Below are 22,080 nucleotides of genomic sequence, written 5' to 3'. Positions count from 1 at the left end.
TTAGTTATTCATATTTTATATAAAATATATTTTCAAAACCTGGGCTACTCTAAAACTGCAGAAAAATCAAAGCCAAAAATTTGAACAAGTTGTGTTTCAAATTTTAGGTTGATATTTTAAAAAATGAGCTTTCAGTGAGATTTTGTTTGGGCGCAGTACCGAACGCTTCCACTAGGGCACAACCAGACTCCATAACTGCCCATATAAGGGCGTCTCCATTTCCATATGTGTTTAGAGTGGTCTGAACCATTATTTTCACAAATTTCACACAATTTATGAAGTAGAAATCCTATTTAGAAGTAGTATGGGTAGTTTGGCAGATTTTGATATGAATTCAACCTCTAAGAATCACATAGGCTACAAAGCACACGCATGCGCATTATAGCTTATTGCCATAACACAAATGGTAAATCTATTTTTTTTTTCGTAATATTTAAAACATTTTCAAACCTTTTTTTCTAAAATAATTGAATGGATGCTATCTTTTGAACTCTTGGCATGAAATCAAACTGAGGTTTCTAACTTTTTTTCATGATTTTTCATGTTCATTGCTATTTCAAAATAAAGGTCTAAACACGCTTTATGAGTATGAAAATATTCTTGTTGCAAATTGATAAATTACGGCTCGTGTGTAAATTATTTTGAAAATCAGTCGCCAAATATGGAAACTAGAGATTGTACGCTTTCAAATGATATATAGTTTGTCAATATTACTTAAGGTCTTTTCTAAGATATTATTGTTTTAAAAATATAATGGCAAGTGTCCCACCTGTGGGACCATGACAGTTAACTGGTTAGGCAAATGTCAAACATGTTGAAAATGACTCATTTTTTCCACAACTCTAAAATGTGGTTTGTCAGTGAACAGGGTTGTAGGCTATCATGCTCTCTGATCTGACAAAGCGCACATGTCTTTAATTGTTGCAGGATTTATAGGCATTATAAATTCACTCTTGCAATGTGGGTTTTGGTGTATAATACTGTGGTGGCACCATGTTACAATAAGGGTATCAGATGTGGCTTTTGATATACTGTACACTTAAAAATAGCTCTTTGGCTGATCATGATTCAATCATGGACAGTGGTAAACCCCAATAGAATCAATGATTTAACTTCATTCAATGGTTTTCATTTCAATTTAGTTATTTGAATAATCCTAAAATGAACGCTTCTTGTTAGTCCTTTGAGTTGAACAACAACAAACTAAGCATAACTCTTCTTTACACATGTGGGATTGTTGAGTGTTGACGTAGAAGTACCGTAGAGGTTGCTTTATTTTTAAAGTCATTTGACTTCTTGTTAGCAGATCCTCAACCCAACCACAAGATCAACACTTTGCTCACCCTAAAACCACTAACATAACAGAAAACCTTTAAAAGTCAACATAATAGAACATTAACGATTAAAAAGTCTCTCCATTTTCTCATCTTGCTAAAAAAAAGAGCATAAAATAACATTTTGATTCAATATTGACTCTCCCAATTCAGCCCTGTGTAAAGTTCAATGCACAAAAAGCACTACATTTTGTTATTATGTTATTTCAAAAAGTCAAAGAGTGACTGTTTCAAGTCAGTTTAACAGTTTAACAACTGAAACCTGACACAATGAAAATGAATTGTTTAAATAAAGTGAGCGACATTAAAAAAAGTGAAATTTTTTTTAGTATACCATGGTCCTGTAAATATTTGGTACCATGTATAACGTGTTATGCCCATTGAGACATCACATTTAAGAGTCATGCAACTTCCAAAAACACAAACATAAAATCAGTTTCTTTCATAATTTATTGCATGATTATTGTAGGTAAAAGTGTTTGAAACTGAAACACTGGCGAGTGTTAGAACACCTCTTGGTAACTTAAAGACCCTATAGTGCTAAAGATGAGGTCGATCCCATCATAAGTGATAAATCGAGAACTTTTGCATCTCCGGTCCACATGTTTTCCTGAGCCTTCAGCCATACAGTAACTGAGATATCCAACAATAGAGATCCAATGATTTTATATTTCATCTTTTGTTATTTTGGAAGTGAAAAGGCTAAATGTGATTTAATTGACCAAGACACATTTTAATAGGTGACTTACAAATTCTACAAGCCAAGCAAAATGCATTTACATGCGTAAGATTAAATAGTTTTTATGTTAAAAATGTAAACAGACATGCATGAATAGATAAAAAAGCCCCTCAATGGCAGTAAATAAGTGTAAATGCAGAGCCAAATCAAGGTAACGGGCAAAAACAGCACAAAATACAGGTGTGATTGTTTACTGTAACCTGAGCAAAGAACAGAGCTGAAGGTATTTACAATGCATTACCTTACATGCTGCTGCATTATAGGCATTATTGGCATAATTGGTGCAAGATCAAGCAGATTACATTGTGCTTTTATGCCATTTGTGGGCACAGATTAAAGTAAAAAAAGAGATCAAAGTTTTCATGCCAATTTAATAGTATTGGTGCCTTCATGTAACCTAAAGTAATTAATAATTTATAGTCAGTCACTCAGTGGACCATATAAATTATAATTAAACTGCTGAATGAATATTGTTTATACTGAATACCAGACATCAGAAAAGCTTCATCAATCACAATTTTCAAAACCTATTTAACATTTAGGCCTTCCTTGTGTTTTAACTGTTTTATATTGCTCTGTAATTAGCTATTTGATTGATGTCGTCTTAGTTTAAATTACTGATGTGTAATTGTATTTATTTAATTGTGTAATTTTGTGGCTGTTTTACAGCACTTTGGTCAGTGCGAGCTGTGTTTAAACGTCCTATAAAAACACATTTTAGTCACTGGCCAGTAATTTTGGACCCCCTTTCCCATTTCTTTCCCCTCAAATTCCTGTTGCAAATTAAAAAAAAACAACAAAAAAAAACAGTATTTTATTTTCCGTTTCGGGAAAAAAGAAGCCCACAATATTTTTAAATCAAAAAGTATAATGAAGAGATTATATACAAGTATAGCCACATCTAACCCACATTCAGGAAACATTGGCTTAAATTCCTGTGTGTCACCAGATCTGACTGGACCACCAGAGACGGTTTACACTTTTATTTAAAGCTCCACTCAGACAGGACGATCCATTGTGTGAAAGCTGTTATAATAAAAGCACACAAATTTCAAACAAAAAAAAATTCAAAGATCGTAGCTGAAATGTTCAAACTAAAAACAACTGTAAGTTATGAGATAATGTTATACTTTAAGAGTCACTTACATAAGAAAGCATGTACCTGTTTGTGTTTGTTCATGATAAGATCAGTGTTGTGGCTTCTTCATGACTGACTAAGTGCCAGGAGTGAAAGGAAATGATGAACTCGGGCCAGCATATGGATCCCATAACCTCATCTACCGACGTTTAAGGGGGCCCTAAAAAGGCGAATATTGACGTATGGTCAAAAGACGTCCCAAAACGTCAGTTATATGACGATTTGGGATGAGACCGGGTTGTAAGTTTAGGTATGGGGTAGAGTTAGGATCCCATAACCTCATCTACCGACGTTTAAGGGGGCCCTAAAAAGGCGAATATTGACGTATGGTCAAAAGACGTCCCAAAACGTCAGTTATATGACGATTTGGGATGAGACCGGGTTGGCATATATCCATAAAGCAACAGGTTCTTGATAGCAGGTCCGGTCTGTGCTCACTTCTTCTCACAGTTACATTCCTCTCATGTGTTTTCCCATTGATCTGTCACCATGGACATAAATCATTAAGTCCCCGCCTGTGTCCGGTATTGTTTGTGTTACCGGTTGTGTGTGTGTTTATCTTTATCTGTTGGAATTAACCTCTATTGTTTGGATCTCTGTGGATTTGTGAGTTCCTTTGGATATTCCCCAATGTAAAAACTGTCTGATGTAGATTCTTCTTGATGGTAAAGTCATTATAGTCAAGTCACGTCATCTTCATTTATACAGTATAGCGTTTTTAACAACGTAATTGTTCCAAAGCAGCAGCTTTACAGTGATACTTAGCCTGACTTCGTCATACTCATATTCAAGAGAGAATACTCCTCCGTTGGGCTTTGATTATGAGGCGTGTCGTAACCGAACCAGGAAAAAAAACAAACCTCTGCATTTAATTGGATAGTCGGTAGACCTACCAACCAATCAGAGCAACGCATAAGTCAACTCCTTTGCATAGCGCAGTTTTCAAATACAGAACGTAGCCTAACTTTATTTAACGAGTGTTGCTTCTTTTACTTACTTCTCCATGAGTGCCACCAAAGGAGAAACCACAACGACCACAGGCTTTTCATTACGTCCCATCTTCTTAACGGCCGTCAGAGCCAGCTGATAAGTTACACTTTTAGGAAGGACGCCAAAAATATATTTCCGATCGACAAATGCCTTGATTGCAGTTTTCTGTTTGTCTATTAAAATTAATGCGCTGTTGATTTTTTTTTTTTTTTTTTTTTACAAAAGACGCGACAGCAGAATCTATACATCTCAATTCTCCAGCCGCAGTCGTCTTTGATAACGTGATGATTACGTCCCTGCAGATCACCTGTCCATCATCGTATAAAGCCCGCCCTGGCAATTTGATTGGCCCGTTCATTTCTTGCCTGATCATAATTACTCCTCAATGGATCGAGTCCAGACCGAACTTCCTGACCAAAAAATATTGTGGGTGGAGTTCGGGCTGGCATCCAGGCTAGGAAATTAAAGTAACAGAGATTGTTTTGGCTTTATGACAGCTCTAGAGTAAAGTTATTTTCCAGCTAAAGTTAGTTTTGATTGATTCACTTCTGTCGCAAAGATTGTTAGTTATCTCAGGGTCGATAACACCACCGTTACAACAAAAAACTCTTAATTTCTCTCCACGCAAACTTTAAAAACACGAACCTGTCAGAACGCTGATGGCGTTATTAAAGGGATAGTTCACTTTGAAATTAATTTTTGGTATGTTTTAGCTTGCCTCAAGGGCATCCAAGATGTAGGTGCTGAAGAACGATGGACATTGGACATATTATTCAGATCACTTGGACGTGGCTGTGGTTACACGAGGTAAAAACGATATAAATACTGTTCGTTTTCTCACACAAACCGCTCGTTTCGTGTCTTAGGACATCAATGTGTACTTACATTTACGAGTCATTAAATCATGTTTAATTTGGACTTCTCTGTGCATGCTCTTTGAGGTGGTGACCATAGACCTCCATTATATGACTGACAGACGAGAACGGTTTGACCTAAAAATATCAAAATTGAAAATACTGTGGAAACAAAGACACCTACATCTTGGATGCCCTTGAGGTAAGATAAAACATATCAAATTAATTTTAAAGTGAACCATCCCTTTCATATTCAAGACATATGTCATGTCATGGTTATGACGGAGTCATGTCAGTCTGATGCACACCCCTTCAAGTAAAGTGTTACCACTGAGGGTTTGTTTGTTTTTCTGCTAGGACCTGAACATGAGGATACTGGGTACAGACAAAACAATCTATGATGGTCTGATGAACAGGTGTTGTTTGGCCCGCCGAGGAATGAATGGTATGAAAACAATGAATTTACACATACCCCAAATCCCACAACTCTGTTTCACACATCAGTCAACCCACACACTGTATTATGTTCCCATATTTTCTGTAAGATTTTAAACGTCTGAATCATACTTGTGAAGACAGGAATGCCTTCTCACCAAATTTTTGTGTAGTTTGGTACATGAGGGGTTCTTGAGTGAAGTGGAATTAATTAGGCATATCTGACTATGTTTTTCCGTTCACAAGACACATTTTTAAACTATTGAGAATGTAAAGAGTCACACAAAAATTTTACGATGGAAACGTACAAGTCAGATTTGGGCAGACAGATTTTTCTGATTATTCCCAGTGCATGGTTGAAGATTCCAGACATTAATAAACACACACACTCACCCAGGATGATACCAGAAATGTTTGGGATTTTTTTCTTAATGGAAAACATAAAAAGGGAAGAAATCAAAGAAATGGATTGTGCATATGGTTTATGCACGTTGTTTTGTAAGCTATTAAGCTATTTTCCGATTACTTGGGAAAATAACTAATGAATTGCAGTAAATAACGGTGAGAAGGGCCTGCGATGAAAGGGGATATGTGAGATAATGTATACAAAGTGTGAGGTTTGTACAAGTAGATGGGGATGCCTTGTATAACATAAGAGAATGTAGGTTGGTTTGTTTGTGTTATGTACATTTAAAACAATAAAAACACTGAAATTGTCATTATTGATAGAAGGAAGCAATATGCAAGTAAACTCTTTATTGGAAAATTAACAAAGTATTTTTAAATAGTTAAAAATGAAACGCAGTATGTGGCGGCAAATTGGCTTTATGCACAGCTCCACTACTTCCTGAACTTCAGCCAGCTCAGTAGTCATGGCAACAATAATCAGACACACCTGAATTAATCAGGTTTGTCCAATAATTGCAGACCTAAAACAAGGAGCTGGCTGAAGTTAGTCAGCCAATTAGTCTATGTGTGGGAAACACTGCGTAAGTCACGTGCGAACTGCTCGGCTCGGCACTGACGGCTTATAGCGTCCAGTTTCTTAACTTTTTGCCGACGAAAGGAGAGCCGCTTCGCCATGCTTTCATTGTTTTGATTTCGTCATTGAAGCTGAAATGACGGGTTGGGGTGGTTGTGTCGCCCAGATTCACTTCCCCCGGTCTGCATTTTCACCAGACATATGTTCTTCTCCCACACAACAGAATTTAAAACCAAATATGTAAAATTCCACGAAATTCCGTGTTAACATTAGATTCCGCGTTAACTGGCCAATTCCGCAATTCCGTCCGCGATTCTGTGATCGCGGAAATAATAGGGCCCTAGAGTCCAATGGTGAGATGAATCCAGAGTAATCCACAGAGACACGAACAGGGAATGAACAAGACTTGAGACATTGACTACGTTTACATGCAGCCATGTAAACACCGGCAAAAACCCGAATATGCTCAAATCCCGGATTTTAAAAAACGGGATATTATACCCTTTTCTATTTATTCTATAAAAAATTGTTACCCACTGATCTAGTTTATAATATAATTTTTGTCATAGGTTATGATATTATGATATATGTTGTTTTTCTTTATAAGGAAGTTGTCTGTATTAAGTAGATTGTGTTTAACACACAAAAGAGTTATTATCAGTTCAACATAGGGCTGTCGCGGTAACCGCAATATTGTAGTACCGCGCTTCAAGTCAACCGCAGAGGATTGCACGTAACCGCAGCAACCGCGATATTCACGTTTTTTTTTTATAAGGCTGTACCCTTCTTGTTTTGAACTTAACGCATGTGTATTGCATTTTAATTGAGTTCATAATGATAACAAGACTGTTTATCATGGTGATGTGTTAGCCTACACAGGCTTCACACAGACAGTGAATGAGAGAGATCGGCAGAGCGCGTGCAATTACCTGCGTCTGTCTTTGAAGTCGTGAAAAGCTTGTCATGTCAAAGGGAAGCGAAATATTTGTTGCATCATCATTTTAACGTTCTCTTCACGGGTATTTTCCCATAAATGCGCGTCAGCAGCAGCGCTGGTCAACATCCCACAGCACAAGGAAGCCGAAATAAAATCAGTGAGTCACGCATTGAATCAATGGGTCTCTAATAAGTGAAGCATCAGCTTCAGCGTTGCCCATGCGACGCATTGCTGCTCAGCTGAGCCTTGAAAAGTTGAACATCAATGTTAAACATCCTTTCTTTACATCTCTTTTAATGAATCAGCTTTTTTTAAAACGTGTTCGTTGAATGAACGGTTCAATGACTCGCTTGTCATAACAATATGCGCGCTGAGTGAAAGTCTTTCAATGCGCATATACTGTAGACGCTGTTTAGTTTCGGTTACAATGGTTACTGAAAATGTCCTCGTTTTTGTCCACATCGTAAACTTTATTTATATAGCAACAAAAACATATAAATTAAATAAATAAATGGCGGTAATACCGCATATCGCGCTATTGAGCCACTCAACATTACCGCAAGGGAAATTCCATAACCGCGACAGCCCTAGTTCAACACACAGTTATAGAAATTCTACTTGATTTTTTTTTAAAACTGCGTTGGTATCGGATCGGTATCGGTCGATACTTTTCTGGTAGGCTATATAAGTTACCCAGGAGCTCAGTTGACATAGGTTTAGCATGCATGAATTGAATCGTTCAACACAGCAGGAGAGAAAGCAACGTTAGCCAGCTAGCTAAAGCTCCGGTGGAAAATTATTAGCTAACGCTACGGAGGCCATAATATTTTTGACTCGTGGCTGAAGTTAAGTTTCTCCAGCTCTCCCCAGGTTGGCAAAAAATGCATCTGAAAATGCATCAGATTGATGTTTTAAAATATGGAATATTTTTGATTTTCATGCCCCCGGATAATTTCATTCTCACCTTGTTCACCCATGACCAGTTTTCATGCCTGCTTACTTGTGAGCATCCACAACGTGCAATTCACTGTTCAAACATTTGACATCACTCGTGGGAACTTAGGAATTATTTCCCCCTTTAGGCACTTTAGCTAAATGTGCGTCACTATGTTAGATGCATTGTGTGTTCACATCAAACGAGTCTCTTGTGGTCTACAGCTCTGTTGTTTGGACAGGCCCTCTGTCTTTGCTAAACTGGGCAGATGTATTTGAACGGTATTTTAGCAGATGTTGTTTTCTCTGTAGGATTATTGTTCTCCCATCACAGGAAGTTTTAACAGCACCTTGCTGAAACTTTTCAGTCTTGTGATCTCAATAGTTTCATTATTCAACCCACGCTCCCACAGTTGCCCTGAGGGTGTAGTTATGTGGGTGCACCTGTATTTATCATATCATTTTACACTTGCCATGTAGTCATCAAAATTAAGATATTGATCTTATCCAGCGCTATTTCACACCTGACTTACAAACAGAGAATCATTTAGCCGTAACTCATCCATCCATCCATCAGTAAGATGTTATTTCTGTGTCTCCATATCTTCTACAAGTGTTTCAGTGTTGTCTGTCTTGGCATGTTTTACTAAATCACCTTTGCTATGGTTTATTTCACAACCTGATTAAAAAGTAATAAACATTTACTGGTACTCGCTCTGATATCGTTCCAGGAATTAAAGACTTTTAACATATAAATGCTGTAAAAGTATTGTGTATTGTCAGTGCATGATCACAATTAAACTTAAGTGTTGTGAATAAAAATAAAAGAGCTATAATGCAGGGAGCGAGACCCAAAGGCACTCGAGACATCAGATTGTCACGAGCATCACATATTTCAGTAGTAGCATCATCTACCCCAGATATGACTCTGACCAGGATTGCAACCACTGGTCTCCTACCACCGCCTATTCATCTTGAGAACAGATTCGAAGTGAGAAATCCCTGAATTTGACGAATGTGATCGAACACAGACTGAGTCGGCCTGTAGCTAACACTCATGCTAACCGGCGCTCAAGGTCGAGCAGACAGCGGCACTCAGCTCAGAGCACAGCGGGGCCCAGGACTCTGATAGTGGGCGACTCCATAATCAGAAACATTAGTATCAGGGATACAACTACATGCTCCACAAGCAACAACTTCTGATGTAAACAGGGAACTTCAGAACATTCCGATGAAACATAAGACTGCAAATCGACTCATCATTCATGTGGGGAAGAACGATATTCATAAAGGGCAGTCGGAACTCCTTAAGAAGGATTTCAATGAACTTTTTGATTAAAATAAGTTTTAATCTTGCCAAGACAACGAGGAAAGGTCGGAATTTCATTGGCCAGCGGCCAACCATCCAAGTACGTGGATAACGTTTCCATGTGTGCGGCTATATCAGAAGATGGTGTGGTGGGACGCAAACCTCATATTATAACGCAGCTCTTCTTGTCACTTTTCTTGATGAGCTCGATCAGGTTTGTAGAGCTGAAGTGGGACAATGGCAGGTTCCATCATGCTCATGTGGTGTAAGCATTTTAGGACCATGGACAACTTAGCACACTGTAATTACCCCCATATTCTCCCTTCCTTAACGCAAATGAGGAATTTTTCTCCGCATGGAGATGAAAGATTCATGATAGGCACCCTTATGAACAAGTCAGTCTTCTCCATGCTATGGATGAGGCCTGCAATGACATCACAGCAGACCAGTGTCTGGCCTGGATCCGCCATGCCCGAAGGTTTTTCCCAAGATGTCTGGCTAATGAAAGCTTCCATTGTGATGTAGCTGAGAACCTGTGGCCAAATCCATAACACGTTGATGACAAGTGATGACAAGTGAGTTGATGAGAATCTAGAAGTACAATAATCATTACAGTACAAGCAAGAAAGTACTGTCTTTTCTTTTCTAATTATCTGTGCTTTGATTCAAATAATCCTTTGTTGTGATTGTAGTGTTTTGCATCAATATATCACACACTTTGTTCAATGATTCCACTGTGTCTGTAGTATTCTCTCAGTACTTTTACAGAGATGTATTTACTGTACATGTGGTACCATGATGAAACCTGTATCACCTATTTTGTTCTACAATATTTATTAATGATTACGAACAATGACACAGTGAAATTATCGGTTGCTTGTGTGTGGGTGATCTAGTTATGTAAATGATCGTGCAAGTGCAAGATTTCAAGCAATAACCATTTTGAGTTTTGTGTCTAGAGTTTTGAAAAGTTACATCAAGGTTCGGAAAATAGTAGCAAAGTGATTGTAAAAAACTGTAATCATGCTAGGCTACATATATGCACAGGGAGTTCTTGCCCAGAACAGAACTATACCGCCAATCCAACCTGGATGCTAATCGTCAATCGTATTTGATGATAGTCGTCCTGACAGAACTGCTGTTCATAACATTAAGCAAGGATAATCATGCGCATTTGACCTGATATAACTGAATAAGGTTAGGGGGTGCATTGTATGAATGCTAGGTTAAAGAGATGTGTCTTTAATCTAGATTTAAACTGGGAGAGTGAGACTGAGTCCCGGATATTATCAGGAAGGCTATTCCAGAGTTTCGGAGCCAAATGTGAAAACGCTCTCCCTCCTTTAGGGGATTTAGATATCCTAGGTACTATCAGAATCCCACAGTTTTGTACTCACCAAAAGATAATCTTGCTGATTTTGGGTCGATTTGCCCCCTTCCGACAATCCTAGCTATGTCCCGATTATCTTGATGGTTCTACAGATTATCTTATCAGATTCTCCCTTGGTGTGAGGTGAGTTAAGAGTGTCCGAATCTGCTTGGAAGAACGTCGGGGCTGCCCCTATCACGAATTGTAAAATTTTCTACATGTTTCCTGGTGTTCACAGTCTAGACTCTGGTTGAAAATCTTTTCGTGTGTGGTCTCATCAGGAGCAAAACGGTTAAATCTAGGATTTTTTTTCTCCTCAAATGTGTGGTCTGTCACATTTTGAAAATCTTAGAAGATGTAAAAAATCCTTTGGTGTGTACCCAGCATTAGAGAGCGTGATGGCGATGGAAGATCAGATTAATAAACAGGAGCAAATTCATTTAAGGCCTTATAGGTCAGTAGCAATGCTTTGTAATTCATACAGAACTGAATAATAGGCAACGAGTGTAGAGATTATAAAATTGGTGTTATATGATCATATTTTTTGACCCATTAAGGAGTAATTGTAGCTTGTTTAGTGAGGATGCAGGACCAGCTAGTAATGCATTATTGTTTTTTTAGTCTAGAGGTCATGAATGCATCAACTCACTTTTCTGCATCTGAAACTGGTAGCATGTTCCGGAGCTTAGCAATATTTCTGCCAGAAAGGTTATCTAAATGATCTAAACAATCTCCACAATACTATTAACAAGAATCAGATCATGCGGGTGTTGGCTATTCTTGCATTCGTGGGAAATGATTTGTATATCCTGTAGAGGATGTGATGAGATCCAAATATGAAGCTATGCTTGATTTTTATGCTCCGTATTGTAAAAGCCAACAGAATCATAATAATTATCAGGAGGAAACACAAACAAACCTTGTATAAAGTTTCCGCAAGCTGCCAGAAAAGCCCTGCCTTTTGAAATTCTTGTGGTTAATTTATTTAGCTAAGTGTGGCACTGCTTAAATTTGTTTTTTTTTTATATATAAAAACAAAAAAGACTGAGATGGATTTTCCAAGTTAAACAGTTGAACATATTCATGAAACCACTCTCTGTCTTTGCTATTAAGATAGCCATAGCCACCTAAAAAAGCAAATTGACCATGATGTGCGTCAGTAAATCCTAGCTTTAGCCAACTCAGGTACACACAGCTAGGCTAAGTACTAGATACACAAGCTAGTGGAGAACCAGCCACACGCAGTGCATACATAATTAGCATTTGTGGTTCGCCACAAATGTTAATTGGAGTTAATAGTTAAAGCCTCCTGTGGTCGTCGTCCCTGGTTCAAGGAAAGGATAATGTAATGTAAACAAAACCGAGTGCTACGCTCTTAGAAAAAAGGGTTCATTGGTCTCATGAAGTAGCGTGTGTATGACACGCCAATTCGTATTTCCATTTTTGGCGTGCCATCAAGACGCATAATCGCTTTTCAGCTTGTTTATGAACGTTGACTTAACGTTATTACTGTATATATAAATATATGACTTACCTAACCTCAACCCCGTCCCTAAACCTAACCGTTACTGGGGTTAATGGAATTTATGACTTTTCCCTTACCATCCTAGAAAAAAAAAAGATCGCTCCCCAGATGTAGATGTACATTTTGCTTCGTTTCGTGCTGACATTTGACGGCGTGTACAGACACGCGGAATCATTCGGACGTTAATGGCGTAGACATACACGTGGATACACGCATACAAAATGCGTAGAGATATGTTTACGCAAAAGTCATGTTGATATATGAAGCATAGTGTTCTTTACTCAACTCCAAAGAATCTTTTATGCTAAAAAAGGTTCTGTAATGACAAGAAAGAAACCACGGAAAGAGGTTCAAATAAAAATTACGCTCGAAGGTCTATATTCCAATTGGTTCCTGGCCTTTATAGCTCATTACCATAAAGTTGAGCTTCTTTCAACTCAGTAACGCAGTTGTTGTTATGGGAAGTAGGAGGCGGGAAACGGAGAACGTTAAGCAATTTTTAATAACATAAAACAAAACAAATACAAAGCAAAAGTAAAAGACAGCAGCTCTTCACATACAATAAAACAAAACGCGACATAAAATCAGGCCTGTTCCTCTCTCAATCTTCACTCCTCCGTTTTTGTCAGAAAGTCCGTCTCGGAACGGAAAACAAGCAGTGGTCTGACGGACTCTTATCATAGTTGCAACTTCCTTCCTGCAGGCTGATGCAAAAGCCAGTTCCAGCCTGATATCGCTGTTTTCCCTGATATTGTTCAATGTTGTGCGTTCATGCAACAAATGTGAGTAAATATGTTAATATTATTTAGTCAACACTTTATATCTGTTAATGTGAATGTTGGATGTTTAGCAAATGACGATCGCGATATGCAAATGACGATCGCGGAGAGGCGCTAATTCTATGGTCACGTTACATACTGCGTCATGCTGTTTATTTGTAGTTTATCTCATTATATGTTTAATTTGTTATCTGACAGTTGAGCATTCATTTGTGATGACTATTTAGTCAGTTATTGATAACTTGTGAGGTAATTTGTGTACAGATGTATTGTATTCATACTGTATTCCTTTATTTATATATTCTACAGACCACAACATAATATGATTGCATCATATAACTCTCCTTACCATCCTGAGAGTGTAAATGGATGTCACTTACTGCCTGACGAATATCATTAAAGAGAAGTTTGATGAAGATATACTTCTCCTGTGCCTGATTCTCTTACCGGAATCACTGTCCATATTCGTCCGCCTACAGAACTGTAAATTCTCAAACGTTTCTAGAAGTGCTACTCTGCAATAGTTTTGCTTCCGCTCCTCCGTGAGAGATGCGAGACTGGAGCGTCTCACGCCACCGGCCTCCCGCCGTTCTCTCACGTCTCTCGGCCTCGTCCTGCTCGCCACACGCTCAAAACTCTCAAAACGTGACGCCGTTGGATTTGACATTCCTTACAGTTGAGAGAAGCCAGCTTCCATTGAAATTGAATGACTTCCGGCCTCTTTGGAAGCTCAAGTCGGCGGCGAGTACAGTTACAATAACAAAGGCGTAGGTTAATGAGGCATAAGTGGAATTATGGAAGTTGTCGTCATGCTGATTGATCTAATGTTTATGGATGAGTGAAAACATGCATGTTTTTTAACATGACCGTGATTTGAAGCAGGTCGCGAGTGTGAGGATAATGGATTATGATCAATGACTTGGAAATTAAATAACATATTATGCAATCTCAATGAACTTTTCTCAGCAAATGTTAATTTATGATTTACACGCGGTGTGGAGAACGAATGGATGAGTACACTTATTTGCATTCCTTATCTTGCACAGAGATGGCCAAAGGTGGCCCGTGGTATCCTTTGATTTGGCCCGCCATATATACCGTCCGGGGAGAGGGGATTTCTTTAAAATGCAAAACTTTACAAATAAAACTGCATTAGTTAATCAGATTGAAGTTGTTTTATATTTATTTGAAATATTATAAAATAAATAAACCCATAGCAACTTTAATGTAATACCGTTTGATTTATGATGCAAAATTTACTTTTGGCCCACGGCCCACAATCAAGTTTGATTTTTGGCCCTTCGTAGGAAAAAGTTTGGGCACCCCTTTTGTTTCTTTGTTTTTTCACTCTGTCATTCCCCCTTTTCTTTTATTGCATACATTTATAGCTACACAAAGTCTTCTGTTGATGAACCCAAAAATGAGGAACATCACAACAAGCAATTAATCATATGAGAGAGAACAATACTTTCAGAGCAATTCCAAGTTTTCAGGAGTACAAATGCACATGCAAGAGGTCAAGTGACCATTGAAAAAGTAAAAAAAGAGAGAATGAGAAATTTTTAAATGGTCAGTAATAATAAATAGAATTTTTTCATAGAAACTTGCTTTGTGATTAACATGCGGTTCACAAATAGTGTATAAACATACATGTGAATGCAGGGCAGGGCTTTAATGTCGCATATTCTCTTACGCTGCTCTCCGTATTCCCTCCCCTCCAGGTTTTACTTTATAATTTTGACAATATTTGCTGGTCTTTGTATCTGCTGCAGGAGAAGAATACAGACCACAATGCAGTCATCCCCAAAATCAAAGCCTGCATTTTAGAGACGTTATTAAGAAGACATCAGATCTTATTCAAGTAAGTCTTGCTGAATGTAGTTTTTGTGTCAATGTTCCACTTTGTGTCTTTGAAGCCCTTGTGTGCTGCTATTTAGCATCAGCTTAATGTTAAATGTTACTGTTCAAGTCTGATTAATGGCATGTTTGCATGATTTTTTTTATAAGAACCCTACATTTCTGGAGGTGAAAAATTAAGTCTGCATATAGCGCCCCTCAAATGGAAGTCATTAAAATAATGAGAGCATGAATTAAGCATGCAATTCCTCCTGAAAAAAAAAAAAAAATCAGCATTGCTGGATGTTTTGCATGCTGGTTGCATGTGCCCAAAGTGGGAATGTCGGTGGACCAGACCTATACAGCTCTCACCGACATAAACCAGTCTGAATCATGGAATTCATAATGGTTTGCTTGATTTTTCATTAGAGATACAAACCCCTTCCACTCCACCACCACCACTACGATTCCCAAGGCTCAGTCCTTGCTTTTCATCATCTCACTCATTTTACACACCTACTTAAACACTGCAAAGTTTGTACATTACGTTGCCAAATTGACCAATTGAAACCTTACTGAAGATGTCAGACTTCTAATTCGCATGAATATGTACATTTATATCAGCATTTTTATCTCATATGTCGATTTATGGCATTTACTTAAGTTGCCTTTCTGATTCTCTCTTCATTGCACAAAAAAGTACCAAAAGAAACACAGTAAGAGAGAGGAGAGAGTAGCAGACTGCATGGCTGCATGCACGTAAGTGGGTTTGAAATATGCTGGATAACCTTTCAGAGTTTCCAGACAAACATGTTATATCTTTTAACTGATTTTCTTGAATACAGTGTAGGAATTTGGGGAGGTTTCCGTTATTTCTCATGGTTGAAAGGTCTTGTTAGGTGGAGTCGGTCTCTCTCTCTCTCTGTTTTTCACATGGCTTAGGAATTCTAATTGTACAATAAGTTTAGCTTGGAATGTCTGGAAATACTGTCCGACCCTTGGGAGATGGAGAGGGGAAATTATCATTATATTTCTGCCAACTAATGAATTTCACAGATATAAGTATTCCCATGGCAAGAACCAGAAATATGTAGAATTCCTTAAATGCGACGGTTTCTGTTTTGGGTGTGCCTTGGTGCCTCAGGTTAGTAGTTAGTCTGAAGATATTTTTCTTTTCAAACAGCACATCATCAATCTGTCTTTAAAGAGGTCACGGTGAGTGTCTTCCAGTCAATGATGTGCATTAATGCAAAATATGTTCATATATTACAGCGCTCATAAAACTCTCATGGTTTATTATTATCCTCAAGCAATGGTTTCTGCAGGTTAATCCTAACCTGTGGCTAAGCTTACAAATGATTACAAAATGTCATTTTTAAAATATTTTTATTTATTGGATTAAAGAGTAGAATAAAACTCTATAGGCATTGTTCATTAAATTATTAAAATGACTGTATGTGTAGACCTGAAATGGAAGAGTGAGATAAGGGAGATAATCAGATTAGAGCTCTACATTTTTTGAGAAATCTGTGTTATTTCAACTTCAGGCCTTTTTTATTTATTAAACATTTCAATCAGGTTTTAAAGCACATCATGGGATATAATCTTTAATGACATCTTTCTCGCTACAGATTCTGGGAAAGATCTGGATCTGGTCCTATTAGTCTTTGATTTGATTGACCATAACATTCTCCCTTTGTTGTGGTGTACCACATGGCTCTATTCTAGGTCCTATATTATTTCTTTATATATTCTGCCTTTAGGCTCTATTTAAAAAAAAATAAATAAATAAAATAAAATTTTCTTCCACTGTTCTGCAGAAAATACCCAGATCTATTTTCCGATAAATCGCAATGATACACATGCCTTACACCTGCCATAAGCTTGCGTAGAAAAACTCAACTTATGGCTTACACAACATGTTATGAACTGTAGGAGCCATACTTACCACCTTATTTAATTTTTATTAATTTTTTAATTTAAATATCAGTCAATTGTGTATTGTTAATTGTGTTTATTTCTCTGAGTGTGTGCCCTCTATAGGTGAGAGGGGGGAAGTTGTATAAATGATAGGCCACCCCTGACAGGAGGGGGGCGCTGGTGCAAGAGCACACAGTCTTTTGACCGTGCACATGGAGCGAGAGTGGCATGGTGCCACAAACCAGCAATTGGCCTAAAAGTTATTTGTTTTGTTTTATGTTACAATGCATCTTTATTTTTGATTTAATAAACTTCAGTTATTTGTTTGGAACATCAACACGCCTCTCTGGATCAATTCATGGTACTTTGCACGCGAGAAATAAAGCATCAGCATCTCCCACAGTGGACCAGAAACTTGTTTTCACCCCTACAAAATGTCAAAAGACTTGCTTTGAAAATGGAATATGTTTGAGAAAAGGAGGATTCTCTTAAACTTGAAGACCACATGTTTGAAGACCGCATGGCATTGGAAGCAGAGAACAAAGGAAACTTCTCAAAGAGGTATGTGCTTGCGGAAACAATTATGTGCTGAGTTACATTTGAATGTTATTGTAAAGACTTTGAAGTTTGATGCTGAAAAGTGTGGATGAAAGGATTCATTTGATGAAGGAGTTCAAAGGTATTGATGTATGCCATTTTAAAGAGGAATCAAGGGAAATTTGAGTTTGTGTCTTTGGAAAGAGGATATTTGCTTGTTTGAGACATAATCGAGGACAAGTCTTGTTTAGAAGAATCCCCAAACTCAGCTCAAGGAGATTTGAATGAGGTTGCTGCTCGTTTGAAAGCCTCTAGAGCAGGCAAGATGGCACACCTTACGAGACGAATCAATATTGTTAACTCTTTGATGACTGATGCTGAGTATCTTGAAGAAGTAAAGGGAAACATGATGAAGTTCAATGAAATGTTTGTTGAATTCAAGTCTCTTCAAGAATCATATGTACAAGTGTTAAGTGAAGAGGATAAAGTTGAAGATCTGAAAACCTGGTATGAACCAAGAATGAAACAAGTTGATATGTTTGTTTCTACTGTTGAGAAGTGGATGTCTACTATTCAAGAACCAGACTCACAAACTAGTACTCAAGTTCCTTCTGCTCTAAAAGTGACTGACCAGCTAAATAATGATGATGGCACTTCAGTTGTTTCTTCTGTGTAGATCTGGCAGATCTAGCAGATCAAGTGCGTCATCTTCAGCCTCAGCTCGTATCTGTGCAGAGGCAGAAAGGGCAGCTTTACTTGCCAATGCACTGCAACATAAACATGCTCTAGAGAAGAAAGAGGAGGAACTTAGAAAGATGAAGGAGGTGTGGGAAGTTCAAGCTGAAATTGCAGCCAACACCGCAAAAATCGAGTATCTCAAGAATGCTGAGACGTCGGTAACCAATGGAAATGCTGTTGAAGATGATGCCATGAATGTATATTCATTGTAAGGAGATGTTGGATAAAACTTCAGTACAACAAGATGTGCGCCCAAAAGAGACTCTTCATGAACTCTCTAAAGCACCAACTCAGACTGCAAGACATTCTTATCCTCAGAACAGCAATGTAATTCAGCAACCCACCACCATCAACACTGACTCGAAATCATCTGCACAAATCTCTCATACAGCTCAAGCAAGACCTCTAGAAAGTAGATCTTCATCTAATGTTATTCAAGGGCCTGGTCTTTCTAGAATTCTTCAAAAACAGAACAACTTGACAGATATGCTTGTGAAACAACTTCTTTCCACCTTACCAAGAGGGGAAATTCCAACGTTTAGTGGAGAAATTCTGCAGTACATTCCTTCATTCTTTTGAGCACATCATTGAAAGTAAAACTGATGATAATGAAGACAGGCTGCACTTTCTCATTCAATACACAAGGGGGCTACCACAGGAGCTGGTTGCCAACATGTCACCGAACCAAGGTTACCAAAAGGCAAAGCAGCTATTGAAAGAACACTTTGGTAATGCATATAAGATTTCTTGTGCTTATATCGAGAAAGCTCTTTTCTGGCCTTCAATCAAACCAGAAGATCCAAAGGCTTTACAGGCATTTGCACTGTTTCTTAGAAGCTGCTGCAATAGTATGGAAGACTTGGAGTTCATGGAAGAACTGGACACAGTCTCCAATATGAGGAGTATTGCATTCAAGCTTCCATACAAGCTCAGAGAGAGGTGGCGCACAAAGGCATTTGAGTTGCAAGAACAGAGGAGGAACAAGGTAAAGATGGTAGATCTTGTCTGCTTCATTGAAAAACAAGCTAACATCGTCTCAGACCCAATATTTGGTGATATCCAAGACTCAAGCCAATGCTTAGCTCAATACTTAACAAGAGTATTGTCAACTGAAATCAGGCTGTTTTTACCAAATAAACAATGAACTCGATCTTAATCTGGGCTTTCTTGCCCCATTTAGTACTTTGTATGACAGGAAAGTTGTTCCGTTTGACATTAGCCTTAAATTTGATAAACAAATAAGCGCTGTTATTAAATTCTGTTTTAATCATCTTCATTTCTTGGCTAAAGTAAAGCCCTTCCTGTCCTTGAGCAATTTCAAAACGATGACTCATGCTTTTGTTTCCTCACGGCTCGATTACTGTAACTCTCTCTATTTTGGAATTTCTTATTTTTCCGTCTCTCGTGTTCTTGTCCAAAATGCTGCTGCCAGACTGGTAACGTTGACGTAGGTTAAACGTTGGTGAAACGTAAGTTTGACGACATCACACTTGATTTTTTTCACTTTCACATTTCAAAGTGTACCAAAATGTGTTTCTGCAAGTCACATATGCGTAAAACTGTCCTCTTATTGGTTTTCTCTGCGTCATCCATCAAGATGGATTGACATATTCGCTCTGCGATGCTATTGTGGCTTTTCCGCAGCTGTCAATAACACTTCATGCCCTGTCAAACTGATAAGCTTTTGGTTCGCAACTGCAATAACTAAAGTGCTCACTAACAAACTCAGACACTGCTGCTTTTATAGAACACATTTCACGTTATGAATTATGATGCCGCTTGGTTGGTTTGGTCGGGTTGCTTTCTCACCTTAAGCGAACCACCCCAGAGTTTGTTTTCAATCGGGCCGAAACCACCTCATTCAGGCGAGTGATTGTTTTGGTTTGGATTCGAGTGCGTTTGTCGTGTTCATCTATACCTAAACGAATCGAGAAAATGCACCAGGTTCAGAAACAAACACTCCAAACGAGCCTAGTGTGAAAACACCCAAAACCCAACTTAAAACTCATTTATTTTCGCTGGTTGTTAATTTGGTACAATTTTTAAACCCAACGGTTGGGTTTGTCCATATTTTATCCAACCATGGGTTAAAACAACCCAGCATTTCATCAACCCAGTGTATAATCTTTTTAAGCTTACAATGATTTTAGGAGAAAGAGCCTTGAATGGTAGTGTTAGTTTTAGATCTACTTTGCTTTGTTCTAGACCACCAGAGCACTATCCTAACTTATCTATTGGAGTCTTTCTAGTGCTCGTATTTTCACTCAGAATCGACATCAAAGTCATCACTTCCATGACCATGACAGACTTTAAAGGCATGTTGTTACGTGATATACATTGTCTTTCCAATTCTTGTCTTGCCTCAGTTCTTGAGGGTGAAACAGAGCTTGATCTATAAATATCTTGGTATGCTTGTTGGCGAGCGCTCTGTTTTTTTTTTTTTCATTTGCTTCTTGTTGTACCATTAAGCGGCTGCTGTGCATTTGTTTATATTTCAGTTATTAACTGAAATCAGTTATTTCAGTGATTAAACTGCAGCTGTTCTGATTTGCAGTGTTGAAATTTAGACGTTTTTTTTCTTTTTCGCTCTTTGTTCAGTGGCGAGCTGCGTGCTGTGGACTCCCCTATGGATCATTATCTTGTTTGGGATCTAAGTGCTCTTTCAGATCCTTATCCTAGCTGTATGGCTTTATGCCATTGTCATTTCATGAAGACCTCCTTGTACGTTAGAATGCGATACTCCCGATGTGTGCTAACTCATCAGAACGTGAAGTTAAAAGGGTGGTGATGGCTGTTACTCTGACTCCCAAGTAAAATAAGCTGAAGACCCTTTTTGTTGGTGCACTGGGTGGATCCGCCGGCTGAAGGTTTAGGCCAAATTCAGGCACTTTCAACTTATATGAAGCAGCATAATGAAGGGAAGCATTTAACAAAAACATAATATGCTTCTGCATGGAGAATTATGTGGTTTCAGTGTCTCCATCAGACTCTATTTTTGATGCACCATTGTAAGTTAAGTATCAATGCATTCAAATAGTGGACTCTTTGCCAAGACTTTTTAGGGCCAATCCCAATTCTACCCCTTACCCCTTCACTTTCCCCTTCCCCTCCGTTTTGCGCGTCCACGTGAAGGGGTAGGGCTGTCCCAATTCTCTTTTGGTTGGAGGGGGAGGGCTAGGGGGAAGGGCCAGATAGCCCTTCAAACGAAGATTTTTCGGGAGCACACTTCAAACGAAGGGGTATGAGAAGTGTCACTGCTAACCCAGGCTGGCTGCCCAAGCGACAAAGGAGACCCATAAATTTAAGTATTTGTGGCTTTAATAAGTATTATAACGACAAATAATGATTTGCTTTATGTTACATTCAATATTGTGTTCATATTTACGGTCAGTTTCTTCACAGAAACGTTTGTAAAAAAATCGCTAAAATTACTGTAGTTTGCTAACGATAGTCCCGCAACATATTTTCGTCGTCTCCGTTGTTTCCTGCAAACTTCACAAGATGCAAGAAAATAGCTGTAACCCACGCGACTGAGATAACTGCAGCTGTCGACGGCATCTTGGAAGTTGTGATAAACATCGGCGCATCTCCTGTGACGTAGGCGCTAGCGACGACTTATAATGACGTTTAACGGAGGCGTAGTGGTGTCCCATTTCTTAGGGGAATATTTTCACCCCTACGTATTGCCACTCTGTTTCAAGGGTCAAGGGGAAGGCGAAGGGGTA

The 22,080-nt window shown here is 38.4% G+C and overlaps 1 protein-coding gene across 16 annotated transcripts in view; it reads left to right on the top strand.

Annotated features, from left to right (window-relative positions):
- Positions 1-22,080, top strand: part of LOC148977447 (uncharacterized) — a 50,059-nt gene that overhangs the window by 8,818 nt on the left and 19,161 nt on the right. For 2 of the 16 annotated variants that reach the window (XM_089116539.1, XM_089116535.1), the window contains exons 2-5: positions 4,915-5,008; positions 5,143-5,257; positions 5,413-5,500; positions 15,097-15,185. In XM_089116539.1, coding sequence (XP_088972665.1) covers positions 5,422-5,500; positions 15,097-15,185 — 168 coding nt within the window. In that variant the 5' untranslated portion in view covers positions 4,915-5,008; positions 5,143-5,257; positions 5,413-5,421. The other 14 variants (XM_089116532.1, XM_089116540.1, XM_089116538.1 and 11 more) reach the window with 10 other exon arrangements.

The sequence above is a fragment of the Pimephales promelas genome, chromosome 10 (assembly GCF_988280905.1).
Source record: "Pimephales promelas chromosome 10, fPimPro1.hap1.1, whole genome shotgun sequence".
In the NCBI taxonomy this organism is placed as follows: Eukaryota; Metazoa; Chordata; class Actinopteri; order Cypriniformes; family Leuciscidae; genus Pimephales; species Pimephales promelas.
The sequence above is the reverse complement of the archived record's forward strand: the minus strand, read 5'-3'. Positions and strand labels throughout refer to the sequence as shown.